Source organism: Chiloscyllium plagiosum, chromosome 1 (genome assembly GCF_004010195.1).
Source record: "Chiloscyllium plagiosum isolate BGI_BamShark_2017 chromosome 1, ASM401019v2, whole genome shotgun sequence".
NCBI classification, from domain to species: domain Eukaryota; kingdom Metazoa; phylum Chordata; class Chondrichthyes; order Orectolobiformes; family Hemiscylliidae; genus Chiloscyllium; species Chiloscyllium plagiosum.
Window position 1 is genome coordinate 43,466,309 of NC_057710.1, and position 14,711 is coordinate 43,481,019.

The 14,711-nt window shown below is 41.3% G+C and overlaps 1 protein-coding gene across 1 annotated transcript in view; it reads right to left on the bottom strand.

Moving 5' to 3' along the window:
* LOC122542599 (A disintegrin and metalloproteinase with thrombospondin motifs 12-like) overlaps nucleotides 1-11,709 on the bottom strand; it is a 565,140-nt gene extending 553,431 nt beyond the window's left edge. The window contains exons 1-2 of the mRNA XM_043680588.1: nucleotides 10,490-11,709; nucleotides 9,927-10,285 (exon numbers count right to left, since the gene is read on the bottom strand). Of these exons, the coding sequence (XP_043536523.1) occupies nucleotides 9,927-10,285; nucleotides 10,490-10,613 (483 nt within the window). The 5' untranslated portion in view covers nucleotides 10,614-11,709. The remainder of the gene's footprint in view (nucleotides 1-9,926; nucleotides 10,286-10,489) is intronic.
* Between the last annotated feature and the right edge of the window lie 3,002 nt (nucleotides 11,710-14,711).

Here is a 14,711-nt window from a genome sequence, read left to right on the forward strand (position 1 = left end):
AGCATACCAAACGCCTTCTTCACTATTCTATCTACCTGCGACTCCACTTTCAAGGAGCTATGAACCTGCACTCCAAGGTCTCTTTGTTCAGCAACACTCCCTAGGACCTTACCATTAAGTGTATAAGTCCTGCTAAGATTTGTTTTCCCAAAATGCAGTACCTCGCATTTATCTGAATTGAAATCCATCTGCCACTTCTCAGCTCATTGGCCCATCTGGTCCAGATCCTGTTGTAATCTGAGGTAACCCTCTTCTCTGTCCACCATGATTTATATTTTTTAAATAAACAATACATCCTGATGAATATCCTAGACTTATTGGAAAATTGGGCTGATAAAGTGATTCATTGGGTATGCAGTCTCTGCAATGAAGCAGAAAGTCTATAAACAAATTCAACATTAACCCCAAGATCAACACAGACAGAAATTTCTGTGCGTTCTTTTAGGCAGATATGTGTCACCTACTGGTTGTGATGTGAAATGTCACTCAAAATTATGGCTCCATAGATGAGTGTCCAGTTTTTAATACAAGATTTAACAAGTAACACAAAGAATTGGAAAGGACAAGGTCTAAGTCCAGTGAATGTAATTTTACAATTATGTTATTCGATACATGGCCATTTCCATTACATTATTTGGAAAAGCATTTGTCCAAAGAGTGCACCACAAATGACTGAAGTCTCAGCTCCTGACCAGGGATTTTAGCATTTCATCATAGCTTTTAATATTTTTTCTAAAACCTATCAAAACTAAATGCAGCTCAACACAGCTGCATGAAGCATGACAATTATTGTGTACTTTGTTTAAAATTTAAACACTTCAATTTAAGTGTTTATTTGATCCCATAGACATAAGAGTGAGACACATGATTTGAGGAATCAGTTTTGTGCAAGCAAACCTTAAATTTCCTTGTGCTATAAACTTTTATTGAGCACGGTACTTAAAATCTACTGTTACTGCTGGAGAGAATTTATTTCTTCATGACAGCACTCCATTCTTACTCTCCGACAACCAATAGCTGACAGAATGACTTGCTGTCCTTGCATACCTGACTTTCAAGTCACTAAGTCTTTAGATCAGTGCCCTATTAAAAGTTAGCATTTGGTTATCGGGTAAATAGTGACAAGAATTCAGAGAGAGGCAGTGGCATGGTGTTAATGTCACTACATTAACAGTTCTGAGCACAAGGCTAATGATCTGGAGGTATGGTTTGATTTGATTTATTGTTTTCACATGTACCTATGCACACTGAAAGTTTTTGTTTTGCACGCTGTACAGATATATCATAATATGTAAGGACTACAGATCATAGGGAAATTGAACAGAGCAAGGCATACAAAGTTACGGCTGCACAGGAGGTGTACAAGATCAACATTAGATTTGAAATTTGAAAGGTCCATTCAGCAGTTTAATAACAGACCTTATACACTGCCTTGCAAGCCACTCAGTATCAAACTGCTACAAAACCTAAAAAAAAAACTGCATAGAGCACCCAACACCAATCTAGGCACAGGAGAAAACAATGGCAAAATCAGTCCCTTTCGGCCTGCGAAGACCTCCTGACCAACAACTGGTGACATGTACCAAAACTCTCTGTAATGATCCCAGTTGATGTTATTACTGAACAGATCAGCTCCCAGATTGAAACCTGACTTGATATATCATATTTGTATTGGTTTTAAAAACACAAACACATTATACTGCATTTTTGGTTTTAAGAATACAACAGACATTTATTATACAAAAGAAATAAAGTCGAATAAACCAAACTATTTAGATGTAACATGCATTTAACAACTTTGAAACAATCCTATTAATCCCAACATTCCAATACTCAGCCTTCATAGAGACTGCACTTCTCTATTCAACATAGAATTTGACTTAGTTATAGCTTCAAGTCCTAGCCATGAGAAACAGATACCTCTTCCGAGAGTCTTCATTCAACTGAATTACAACTCTCTCAGCTTCAAATATCCCCCTTCAGGGTTTTAACCAAGCATTTCTGGTCTGAAATGCTTAAACCAATCCTCACACTGAGGTAATCTCTTCCTTAACAATCCTAAAACTAACTCCCTTTCCCAAGAAGCTGTTTTACACATGCAGCTTCAGCAAAGAATTGAACAAACTGCCCTAAAACTGAAACAATAGTGTTCTTTCCCCAAGCTATCAGTGGTTCTCCTAAGCCTCCCAAAATGAATCCAGAATCTTTGAAAGCCCTAATGCAATATGCGATTTACTTTGTTCACTCACAAACTCTTTGAAATGAAAACAAATGTCATGGCTTGCCAGGAAGTTAATCATTAAATCCCTCCAGACACACTGAAAACCAATATGCTACTAGCTCAAAATTCAAAAATGCAAAAATAAATATTGAAGTAAATAAATCATGCATCTTACATCACACCCATAATCTAATCAAACATCAGCCTGACCTAATCATACTCATGGAATTATACCTGATAGGAACTTTTAAAATTCTAACAGATGCAACAGGACAAATGCAAAAATGACCCAGGGAGTTTAGAACCAAGTTTCATTGTCTAAGGACTTGGGGGAGGCCACTTAGTTCAGGGATGAGGACGAATGTCTTCACTCAGAGAGTGGTGAGCCTGTGGCAATCCCTACTGCAAAACGCACTTGAGGCCATAACAGTGAATATTTTCATGGAGGAGTTAGATATAGTTCTTAGGGCTAAAAGGATCAGAGGGTATGGGGTGAAAGTGGGAACAGGGTGCAGAGTTTGATGATCAGCCAAGACCATATTGAATGGCTGTCAGGACTGAAGGGCTGAATGGCCTACTTCTGCTGTTATTTCCTTTGTTTCCATAGAGTTCTGCTCAAAACACCTTAGGAAGGAGGTGTACGAATATACAAAGGTGGGAACCCTCAACACATTTAAGAAAAAAAAGACATGGAAGGCTTTTTTTTTGTAAGAACACACAAGGTGGTTCGGGTGTGGAGTGAACTTCCTGAGGAAGGGGTGGATATATGGGCCAAAGAGTCTGTTTCCGTGTTATACGTCTCTATGACTCTAAGTATTTAGGGGAGCACTTGAAATTGCATGTGAGGCTATAAGTCAAGTATTGGAAAATGGTCAGATACTTGATGATCAACATGAATAGGATGGATCAAAGGATTTCTTTCAATGATGTTAAAACTGTATGATTCTAGGAATTCAACAGGAGGTCATTCATCTCCAGTTTCCTCAATGCCTGTCTACTCTCTAGAAGGCTCAAGTCAAGAGTGTGATGGAATACCCTACTTGCCTTGATGAGTACAGCTCCAACAGTCAACTTGACATCATGTGGGACAAAAGTTCACTTGACTAGGATTGCATCCACCACCTTTATCATTCAGTCCCTTCACTTGTAATTCACAAACACAGCATTGTGTACCATCTACAAGTTTCACTGCAGTAACTCATCAAGTTTCTTTTGACAGCAGCTCCCAAACCTTCAAGCTCTTGAAGGTCTAGTGCAACAAATCTATAGGAACACCACCACCTTCATGTAGCCTCAAGCCACACACCAACTGGATATGAAATTATATTACTGTTCCTTCACTATCACTGGTTCACAATTCTAGGAGTCCTGCCTAACAGCACTGTGGACGTACATATACCCCAAGATTTGCAGAAATTCAAGAAGGCATCTTCTTCACTACGATAAGGGATCAACGATATATTTGATTTGACGATGACTGCATCCTTTGACAAATACAATTTAAAATATTTTGGCTCAAAAGAATTATATTGACCTGAAATGTAGAATGAACAAGGCTAGAAAATGTTTCTCTCCTCACAGCACCACACTGCTCTCTTGAACTACAAAACGTGCAGGTGGTAAATATTGTCAAAGCAATGAAAGTTTAAGATTTGTTAGAATATAGTTTCATGGTTACAGTTAAAATGCCTCTGTAGATTTGACACAAATACAATTTTTAAGAGCAGTGCAAAGAGTAACATTAAGGTCCATTTGACACACTTTAAAAGAGAAAACACAGTACGATGAAAAAAGCACTTCAATGTTCACAGAGTATTCCTCAATGTCAGACTGTTGTTGAGATTCATCATCTAAAAAAGATTTGACAAAATGATTGTTTTACTTTTTCAAGAAAAATCAATTTTCATCTCGTTTCCCTGTTTCCTCAATACCGTGCACCTTACCAGATCACATTTCCATCGGTACCTCTATACTTTGTACATATAGTTATTGCTCAGCATTTCAGCAGTGAGTACCACATGGCTATTCAGCAGCATAGGCTTCACTTTTTTTTTCACATGCATACATATATGGTTTGATAGATGTTATTGGTGACACCAACTACAATGAACTAAATGAACTAAATCTAAGCAACCTTCCTGTCCTGCGGCTCTCCACCCATCATATAAACTTTTATCAAAAGATGGAGAATTCCTATTATTATTAAATAGGGAGTACTATTTAAATAGAGAAAGACTGCAGAAAGCTGCAGCACACAGAGAACTGGCCATCCTTGTGCACAAATCGCAATAAAAGGATGACATGCACGTGCGGAAGGAAATTGGAACATAAGTTTATATTTGTAAGGGACTGGAGTATAAGAATGAGATCTTGCTAAAATTACACAATGCAATAGTCAGAACACACCTCGAATAATGTGAAGAGTTTTCCAGCCATTATCTAATGAAAGATATACTGGCATCAGAGGCAGTCTGGAAAATGTTCCATGGGTTGATTCCAGGTACAGTGGGATTTTTGTATGAGGAGAGACTGGATAGGGTGTGGCTGCACTCACAGGAGTTGAGAAGAATCCTTAGTGAAACATCTGAGGTTCATAACTAGCTTGACAGGGTAGATGTAGAGAGGTGGTTTGTAAGAAAGAATAGGACCAGGATATAATCCCAAAGTGGTCTCTTATTTAAAACAAAGATGGGGAGGATTTTTTTTCTCTCAAAAAGATAGTCAATCTTTGAAATTCTTTTCCACAGAAAGCTGCCAAGGCTCAGTCATTAAATGTATTGAAATCTGAGATAGACAGATGTTTAATCAGTAAGGGAATCAAAGGATAAGGCAACAAAGTGGAGTAGAGGGTTGTCAGATCAGCTATTATCCATTAAAAGGGCAAAGCCAACTCCTTTGGGTGAATGAACTATTTTTTGCTCCTCTTTCTTCTGGTCTTATTCATCAGCGAATTCATCAACTTATCTCTTTTCAACAACAGAGTAATGTACTGATCTGGTCTTGAGCTAGAACAATGCTATCTTCAGAAAAAGTTAAAACACTGCCTTATCTTGCACTTCTGTGGTACGGAAACCATATAGCTGAGGAGCAAGGAGAATACAGTGTTAATACAGGGTAATTGTATTGAGAATTAAACATGACATCGAAACATAGAAAACAGGAGCTATTTGGTCCATTGAACCTACTTCATCAATCAATGTAATCATGGCTTACCATCCAACTCAGTATCATGTTCCTTCCCATACCATTTGATCCCTTCAGTCCTAAAGTCTACGTCCAACTCCTTGAAACTAGCCAATGTTTTTTGCCTCAACCACTTTCTGTGGCAGAGAATGTTTGAGATTCACCACTTTCTGTATGAAGAAATTTCTTCCCCTCAGTCCTGAGTGGCCCACACCATATCCTCTGATTCTTGCTTCTGGACTTCCTCGCTAATGGGAATATCCTTCCTGTATCTACCCTGTCTAGATCTGTTAGATATTTATAGCTTTCAATGAGACAACTCCCATCATTTTCCTAAACTCCAGTGAATATAATCTTAAATACTCCAGTCTTTCTTCAAAAGTCAGTGATGCCATGCCAGGAATCACCTTTGCTGCAATCACTCCATAGCCAGAACATCTTTCTGCAGGTACAGAGACCAGATCTGCACATAATACTGCAGGTGTGATCTCACCATGACCATGTACAATTTTGTAACAAACATTCCTGCTCTTGTATTTAAATCCTGTTGCTATAAAGGCCAATGTTCCAGTTGCCTTCTTCACTGCCTGCTGTACCCGCATAGGTACAGCAGGCAGACTCCTGAAGAAGGGCTCATGCCCGAAACGTCGATTCTCCTGCTCCTTGGATGCTGCCTGACCTGCTGCGTTTTCCAGCAACACATTTTCAGTGCTGTACCTGCATGCTTACTTTGGGTGACTGATGCACACAGTTACTGGGTCTCATTTCACCTCTCCCTTTCTCAAGCTATCCCCATTCAAGTAATGTCTGCCTACCTGATTTTGCTACCAAATTGGATAACCTCACATTTATCGATATATCACTCAACAATTCAGGAAAAGTAGTTGTGGAGAGGATGAGCCAATTGAATTAACACGGGGTTGTGCTTGAAACAAATTACTCATTTCTCTCCATAGAAACTGATTTTAGTTCACTAATCATTTCTAATATTTTCTAGTTTGATTTCAGACCTCCAGCATTAGCAGCTTTGTTCTGTATGAATGACTGTAAAGCTCTACTGGCAAACCTTGACACGTCTAATCCAGTTTCTGGTGTGTGCTGTGATGTGTTCCTTCATGTCTTGGGAAGCCAATCAATCAGTAGAGCTTTGTTTTGGAATTGACTGGTGAGAGGGAGCAGCTAATTTGCCTCCTACCAATAAGATTAAAGCCAAAACAACTCAAAGAACTACGGATACTGGGAATCAAAAACGAGAACAAGAATAGAAATTGCTGGGAAAACTCAGCAGGTCAGGCAGCATCTGTGGAGAGAAATCAGAGTTAATGTTTCAGATCCAGTCAACTTTCTCTAGAACTGACAGCAACTCGGAAAAAAAACCAGAAATTGCTGGAAAAACTCAGCAGGTTCGGAGTTCTGAGGAAGGGTCACCGGAGGCAAAACGTGAACTCTGACTTCTCTCTACAGATGCTGCCAGACTTGCTGAGATTTCCAGCAATTTCTGTGTTTTTTTTCCTGACTTATAGCATCTGCAGAACTTTAAAGTTTTTTTTAAGTAGCTAGGAAAAGGTCGGTAATAATATGCTGCTAATGTGGTGCGTGAAGGAGTGAACCATAGGGTGGAGATGGAGCCCGGGGGGAAAGAAAAACAGTGGGACAAACAAAGGAATGGGTAAAAATTAACCTGGCAGAATCAATACCTGCTAACTGTGACCATTAGTAGCGGAGAATGGGATGGTTGTGGAAGCAGCCTATGTGATGACAAGACCTGGTGTGTGGTGAAGCAGTGATTTACCTGCATTATACGAGCAGTATCTAGTAGACTGCAATCACTGCTCACAGTGCGGTCTCCTCTACACTGGGAAGAGTGAATAAACACTTTGCAGACAGAACTTAGTGATTACAGTATCGTTGAATTTAGAATACAGATGGAAATTGTGAAGATCATACCAATATCAGGGTTCTGTGCTTAAACAAAGGAGACTACAATAGGATGAGGGAGGAGTTGGCTAAAGTAGACTGGAAGCAAAAACTTTATGGTGGGGCAGTTGATGAACAGTGGAGGGTTCTCAAAGCAAATATTTCAAAGTGCCCAGCAAAAGTATATATCAATGAAAAGGAAGGACTGTAGGAAATCTGCCATGGGTGTCTAAGGAAATAAGGGTGGCTATTAAATTGAAAGAGAAGGCATATAATGTTGCAAAGAGCAGGAGGAAAATAAAAGATTGGGAAAACTTTAAAGGTCAACAGAAAGCCACAAAAAAAGCTTTAAAGATATGTAAGCTGGATTATGAGAATAAATTAGCTCAGAATATAAAGACAAATAGCAAATATTTTTAGAAATACATAAAAAGAAAAAGAGTGGCTCAGGTAAACATTGGTTCTTTAGAGGATAAGAAGGACGATTTAGTTATGGGATATGAGGAAATGGCCGAGGCATTGCAAAGGTATTTTGTGTTAGTCTTCCAAGTGGAGGATAGAATAACATGCCAGTAATTGACAAAGAGACGAAGGTAGGTGAGAACCTGGAAACACTCATTATCACAAAAGCAGTAGTACTGGACAAGCTAAAGGAGCTAAGGGCAGACAAGTCTCCTGGCCCTGAAGAAATGCATCCCAGGGTATTAAAATAGCAAATGCACTTACAGTAATTTTCCAAAATTCACTGGACTCTGGGGCGGTTCCAGCAGATTGGAAAACAACAAATGTGATGCCACTGTTTAAAAAGGAGGTAGACAAAAGATGGAGAATTATAGACCAGTTAGCCTAACTTCTGCAGTGGGAAAAATGCTTGAGTCTGTCATCAAGGAAGAAATAGCAAGGCATCTCGATAGAAATTGTCCCATTGGGCAAATACAGCATGGATTCATGAAGAGTAGGTCATGCTTAACTAATGTACTGGAATTCTATGAATTATTGCGAATACGGTGGGCAATGGGAACCCAGTAGATGTGGTGTATCCAGATTTCCAAAAGGCCTTTGACAAGATGCTGCATAAAAGGCTGCTGCGTAAGATAAAAATCTATGGCATTATGGGTAAAGTATTAACATGGATAGAGGATTGGTTAACTAACAGGACGCAAAACGTGAGGATAAATGAGTGCTATTCTGGTTGGCAATCAGTAACTAGTAGTGTGCCTCAAGCATCAGTGTTGGGACCACAACTACTCACAATTTATATACACGATTTAGATTGGGGACCATGTGTTAAAGTTTGCAGATGACACCAAGATGAGTGGCAGAGCAAAGTGTGCAGAGGACTATGAAACTTTGCAAAGGGAAATAGATTGTTTAAGTGAGTGGGCAAAGGTCTGGAAGGTGGACTGCAATGTTAATAAATGTGAAGTCATCCATTTTGGTAGGAATAACAGTAAAAATGACTATTACTTGAATGGTAAAAAATTGCTGCTGTGCAGAGGGACCTGGGTGTCCTTATGCATAAATCACAGAAGGTTGATTTGCGGGTGCAATAGGTAATGAAGACAAATGGAATTTTGTCCTTCATTGCTATAGGGATTGAGTTTAAAAGCAGAAAGAGAGGCCACAACTGGAGTACTGCATGCAGTTTTGGTCTCCTTAATGGAGAAGGGATATACTGGCACTGGAGGGGCTGCAGAGGAGTTTCACTAGGTTGATTCTGGATTTGAGGGGGTTGACTTATGAGGAAAGACTGAGTAGACTGGGATTATATTCATTGGAATTTAGAAGAATGAGGGGGATCTTACAGAAGCATATAAAATTATGAAGGGAATAGATAAGATAGAAAGTAGAGAGAAAGTTTCCACTGATGGGTGAAACTAGGACAGGAGAGCATAGCCTCAAACTTAGGGGTAGCAGATTTAGGAGTGAATTAAGAAAGAACCCAGAGGGCAGGTAAGTGGAGCTGAGGCCACGAAAAAAAAAATCAGCCATGATCTTACTGAATGGTGGAGCAAGTTTGAAGGGCCTAGATGGCAGATTCCTGCTCCTAGTGCTTTTGTTCTTAACCGTTTGGCAAAGGTGAGCCTGACCTTCCTTGTTGTCTGCTAGTTTGATGCACCGCTGGCCAACATTTCTGTCTCAGGCTAGCTGCAGTGTTCCAACAAAGCTCACAGCAAGCTAGAAGACCAGTATCTCATCCACTTGGGGACCTTGCAGCCTTCTGGATTTGATATTGAGTTCAATAATTTTAGGGCCTGAGTACCTTCTCCTATGTCCTTACCCCAAACCCCACATGGCACCATCATCACGTGGGCTGCTGTCACAACCAACAGTCCCCATTAGCAGCTATTCATTGTCCCAAACTGACCTTTACTGAATCCTTTGTCTGTCCAATTGTTATCTCTCTCTGGGCTCCATCTTCACATATGGTTTATTTCTCCCTTCATCCCATCTTTGGCACACATACCAACCTTTTCCTAGCTGTAATCAGGTGAGGAAGGGCCACTGGACCCAAAGCTTTCTCTTCAGAGATCCTCCAAGATTAAAGTCAACTGAGTCCTTACATAATCTTCTGCTGGTTGCACAGGCTCTCTTCCTCACTTACCAGTCCTCTGCAGGTACTGATAGCAGCACTGCCACTCCCCTGATCTTGATGCTCCACTCTGCCCAGGAAGTGACACGTGTTCCCTGTAGGACTCTGAACGATGGTCCCAGTTACATTTCCGTATCTTTTCTCCAGGACATAGCCTGGCGAAAGGAAAGGGCGATTGAGTGTCAGATTGAATAGCAGCTTTTGCCCTCGGTGGACAAGTTGGTAATAAACATGCTCCTCTCTTTTGCCAAGGTCCCGCCTTCTAACGTGGTTGACATAATGAGTGACATCCGGGGACAGTATAGCTCCACTTTCGTCCACTTTGATGGGGTGCACGATTTCATAACCTTGCAAACTCCTTACAAACGTCTCTGAAAGATAAAATGAAAGGGCACAAACCATGAGCGCATGATCCTCCAGAGGACGCCGCGAGCGTTACTATGGGATTATTCCGGTTAGCCGGAGTGACCCTTACCACCACCTCCCCCTCATCCCCAAATCTCAAACCCTGACCGAATCCACCCACTCCGTGCAGCAACAATCATGGGGAAGGGGTTCGAGAAACCACCACAAACCTTGTTTCTCATCTGCAAACAGCACACTGTTCACCTTACGGTCACTGTGGGAAGCAGCCACAAAGCTGAAGACGTTGAAGAGAAAAGGGACGCCCGTGATCAAACGTCCGCCCAGAAGAGGCATGGTTCCATTAAAAGTTGCATCGGTTGAAAGGAGGTTTTGCAAGCAGACTGGGCGATGCGCGGGCCCCGGCCATGGATCGGCTCCCCCAGCACACACACACACACACACACACAGAGTACAGAGAGCACAGAGGTCGGACACAAAGAAGGGAAGGCGATGGCCAGAGGAGGAGTAATCGAAAACTTCGGCGTAATATTTCTTAAGGGAAGAGGGAGGGTTCGATAACTGCCTTTGGCGGTTTCCAACTTTTTTTTAATCCTGCAGTTCACTTCGAGTTACATGGAAATATGTGCAGCCCTGTGCCGAAACATGCATGTTATCGCATGTAGTGACAGTGTGCATCGGTACTAACGCAAAATATCAAAGCCTCATCCCCCCCTCACTGAGTTGGCCTTCTGATATTTAAATATTTCCTCGCTTGTTCATTCAGAAAATTGACAATCTGGCCAAGGAATGCAGTATTAGTTCATAACAGGATTTCTTCACACGTTGCAGTTGTGTTGACAAGATTGGGGAAAATGGGAATACTTAAAGGAATTCCACCTCTCCCTTCTCTCCTAGGTTCCAAATGCACTTGGCGTCAGTGAGAGAGGACAGAATCATCAGCTTTAATGAGCAGAATCTGCCAAGTGTTTGTGTATCGTCACGCGACCTGGATCTGAGTTATTAGCCATTGATTCTTTAAATTAAACCGCCCTCTCACTCTCTGTCCCTGCCCAAACTGGGAGCCGATTGCAACCTCCTCCTAGTAAAGATGATTGGTCAGTGGCAGAGGCAGTTTCAGCTCCTGTGAATCCAATGAAGCAGGAGTCTGACCTCCAAATATAGTTGCTGCAGGGGAGAGACAGAGTTTAGATTATCAAAACTCATTTCTGCTATTCGGTCACATCTCCGCGGAGAGGCTGGTAACTGTGATCGTACCTCACAGCCATGGTTTCCCCGTTGCCCTTTCAATTCGTTTCTGTTTCTACAACATGCTTCATGGTTTTGTATTAGAAATCGAACTGCAACCTTCTTAAAGTGTGTTCGTTTGACATTAGCAGCGCTTTGAGGGAGTCAGGCAACCACTCAGCAGAATACTACTGACATTGATCCAACCATTTTAGCCCTGTCAGAGATCATCCTAACGAGTACTCCGCTAGTTAAAACAACAGGGTAAAAACAATGACTGGATTAGTGGTGCTGGAAGAGCACAGCAGTTCAGGCAGCATCCAAGGAGCTTGCTGGAGATTATAGCGGGTCAGGCAGCGTCCCTGGAGACCGAGCGCAACCTAACATTTCGAGTCTCCAGCATTTGTCGTTTTCATACAGATTCCAACAGCTGCACTAATTTGCCCCCATTTAGTTGGTTAAATTGGAAATCTTTAAGCAGCCATAAGACTGCCGAAACACCAAATTAAAGAGACACACTTGCCCTCCTTCACTGAAAGGTATACATTGCCAGAGCTGCTGAATTTCTCATAACCAAGCCTCGGAACGATCAGTTCGGCTTTACAACAATAACACTACTCCAGAAACTTAGTAGGTCTGGCAGCATCCGCGGAGAGAGAAAAACAGCGTTAACGTTTCAAGGCCAGAATGATTTCCTCAGAACTGGGCTCGAATTGAACTTGAAATGTTAACTATTTCCCTCTCTCCACAAATACTACAAAACCTAAGTTTTTTTTAAAAAAAATCGAAAAACCTGCGGATGCTGTAAGTCAAACAAAAACATAAATTGCAGGAAAAGTTCAGCTTTCGGGTCAAGCCGAAACGTGAACTCTGATTTCTCTCCACAGATGCTGCCAGATCTGCCGAGATATTCCAGCAGTTTCTGTTTTTGCGACAAGACCAACTGAGTTTCTCCAGCATTCTTGGTGTTTGCTCCAGTTTTCTATTATCTGCATACATTGCCTTCATTAGAAACAGAATAAACATTAGTGCTCCAAAATGGAAGTGGCGTTAGATATTCTTTACACCTCAATTTAATAAGCTCCATTTAGAAACCCTTTAGTTTAAAAAAATCAAACCGCGATGCACCAATTAAAGCCTTTGAGTTTCTCTTTCAATCAATATCCAGGATATTTTACATCAGTAGTCTTTGCAGTTTTACATACACGCGATGTTTATCTGAATAATTAATACTGACAATCTACATCTAGGATATCACGTAGTCTTTAAAATAATTGAACAAAACTACTAGCGAGTACGTTACATTAACAGAACCCCCAGCCCGCCCTCATTTGAAAGCCACCAGTGAACAACCGAACGTTTGTAGTGCATCTTAAAATGGCTTAATCTGAGTGTGAATCCTTGCAGTTTTTCCAAGTGTACAATTGGTCATGAGAGTCGCCTAGCGGCAAGTAGGAGAAACACGTTTAATGCCTGTAGAGTTGCAACATTTAAAAGGCATCTGGATGGTTATATGAATAGGAAGGTTTGGATGGATATGGGCGGGGTGCTGGCAGGTGGGACGAGATGGGTTGGGATATCTGGTCAGCAAGGGTTGGACCCAAGGGTCTGTTTCCATGCTGTACTACTCTATGACTCTAATTGCAGTCAAGGGCAAGTAGCAAAGCAACGGGTTAAAGAGCCACGGAAGAAGATCTTCCACTTCTCTGTGATGTTAAGCCCTTAATTCAGAGCACGTGGATCAAAAGACTGGACCGCTGTGATCTAATTTTTATTCTCTCTCCATCCCAATCCATCTACTAAAGCATGGCACGGCACGGCGGCATGGTGGTTAGCACTGCTGCCTCACAGCGCCAGAGACCCGGGTTCAATTCCCGCCTCAGGCGACTGACTGTGTGGAGTTTGCACATTCTCCCCGTGTCTGTGTGGGTTTCCTCCCACAGTCCAAAGATGTGCAGGTTAGGTGAATTGGCCATGCTAAATTGCCCGTAGTGTTAGGTAAGGCGTAAATGTAGGGGTGGGTTGCACTTCGGCGGGTCGGTGTGGACTTGTTGGGCCAAAGGTCCTGTTTCCACACTGTAATGTAATCCAAAGTCAACGGTGCTGAATTTTCCATAACAATTTTACTTGACAATTGTTCAGTCCTTAAGCCAAAGCTCCCCAAAGTATTTTCCAATGAGACCAAATCTTAGCAAAATAAAGCAAATTACTGCAGATGCTGGAATTTGAAACCAAAAGAGAAATGCTGGAAAATTTCAGCAGGTCTGGCAGCATCTGTAAGGAGAGCAAAGAGCTGACGTTTCGAGTCTAACTGACCCTTTGTCAAAGCTAATTTTAGCACTCTGATGTGAGCCCAGATGCCAACAAAGCAAACCAGTAGTAAAGCAGCATGGAAACACTTAGTAAATAGTTATTAAAGTTCGCACAGGATACGTGAACATACCATAGAAATATGGAAATCTGTTGTTGAGGTACTGTGTAAAAATATTGTTTTTTATGTATTCATCTTGGCCTGGAAGCAGTCTAGGTGCAGGCTAATGATTTTGTGATACTTGGTGTTCCAGCTGAGGTCTTATCACATCATCAGGCTGATAGAGTTACATCAAAGGTCATCAGCAAACATATCAAAACCAATTCATGGAACCAGGCTTTATGAGGAAGATTGAATGCTTCTGAACAGACACAAGATATTGCATGCAATTGTCACTGGGCACCGAAGTTTCAGTTAAACATTCTAGATGGTAAAAGTTGCAGTTTGGAAGGTGATGTCAGAAGAACCTTGGTGAGTTGGTGAGCATTCTGTAGATACTACTGTACACCTCCCACTGATTGAAGTGGCCCTTTGCTAAAGTATGATACGAAGGAGTTAAATCCCATTCTTCCTAACTCAGTGCCAAAATTTTACACCTCAGCATTTGGTATAGAGGATATCTTTTCCTACTCAATTGATTCAGCTGTCCAGTCATAATCACTGGCACCAGTTTTCTCACTGTGGTGCCCATGGATGATTGTTAATTGCACAGCTCACTTCTGCAGAAGCTCCTTAGCTCGATTCATGACAATCTTCATCACAAGATACTCATTTATCTAATCAAGTCATGGCAGCAAAATTGTCCAATTACACAATTCCTGCTCTTTCCTTATCTATGGCATTACACTGTTTAACTTATTGTATGCTCATCTTCTTGTAAATAAGCTTTCTGAAGT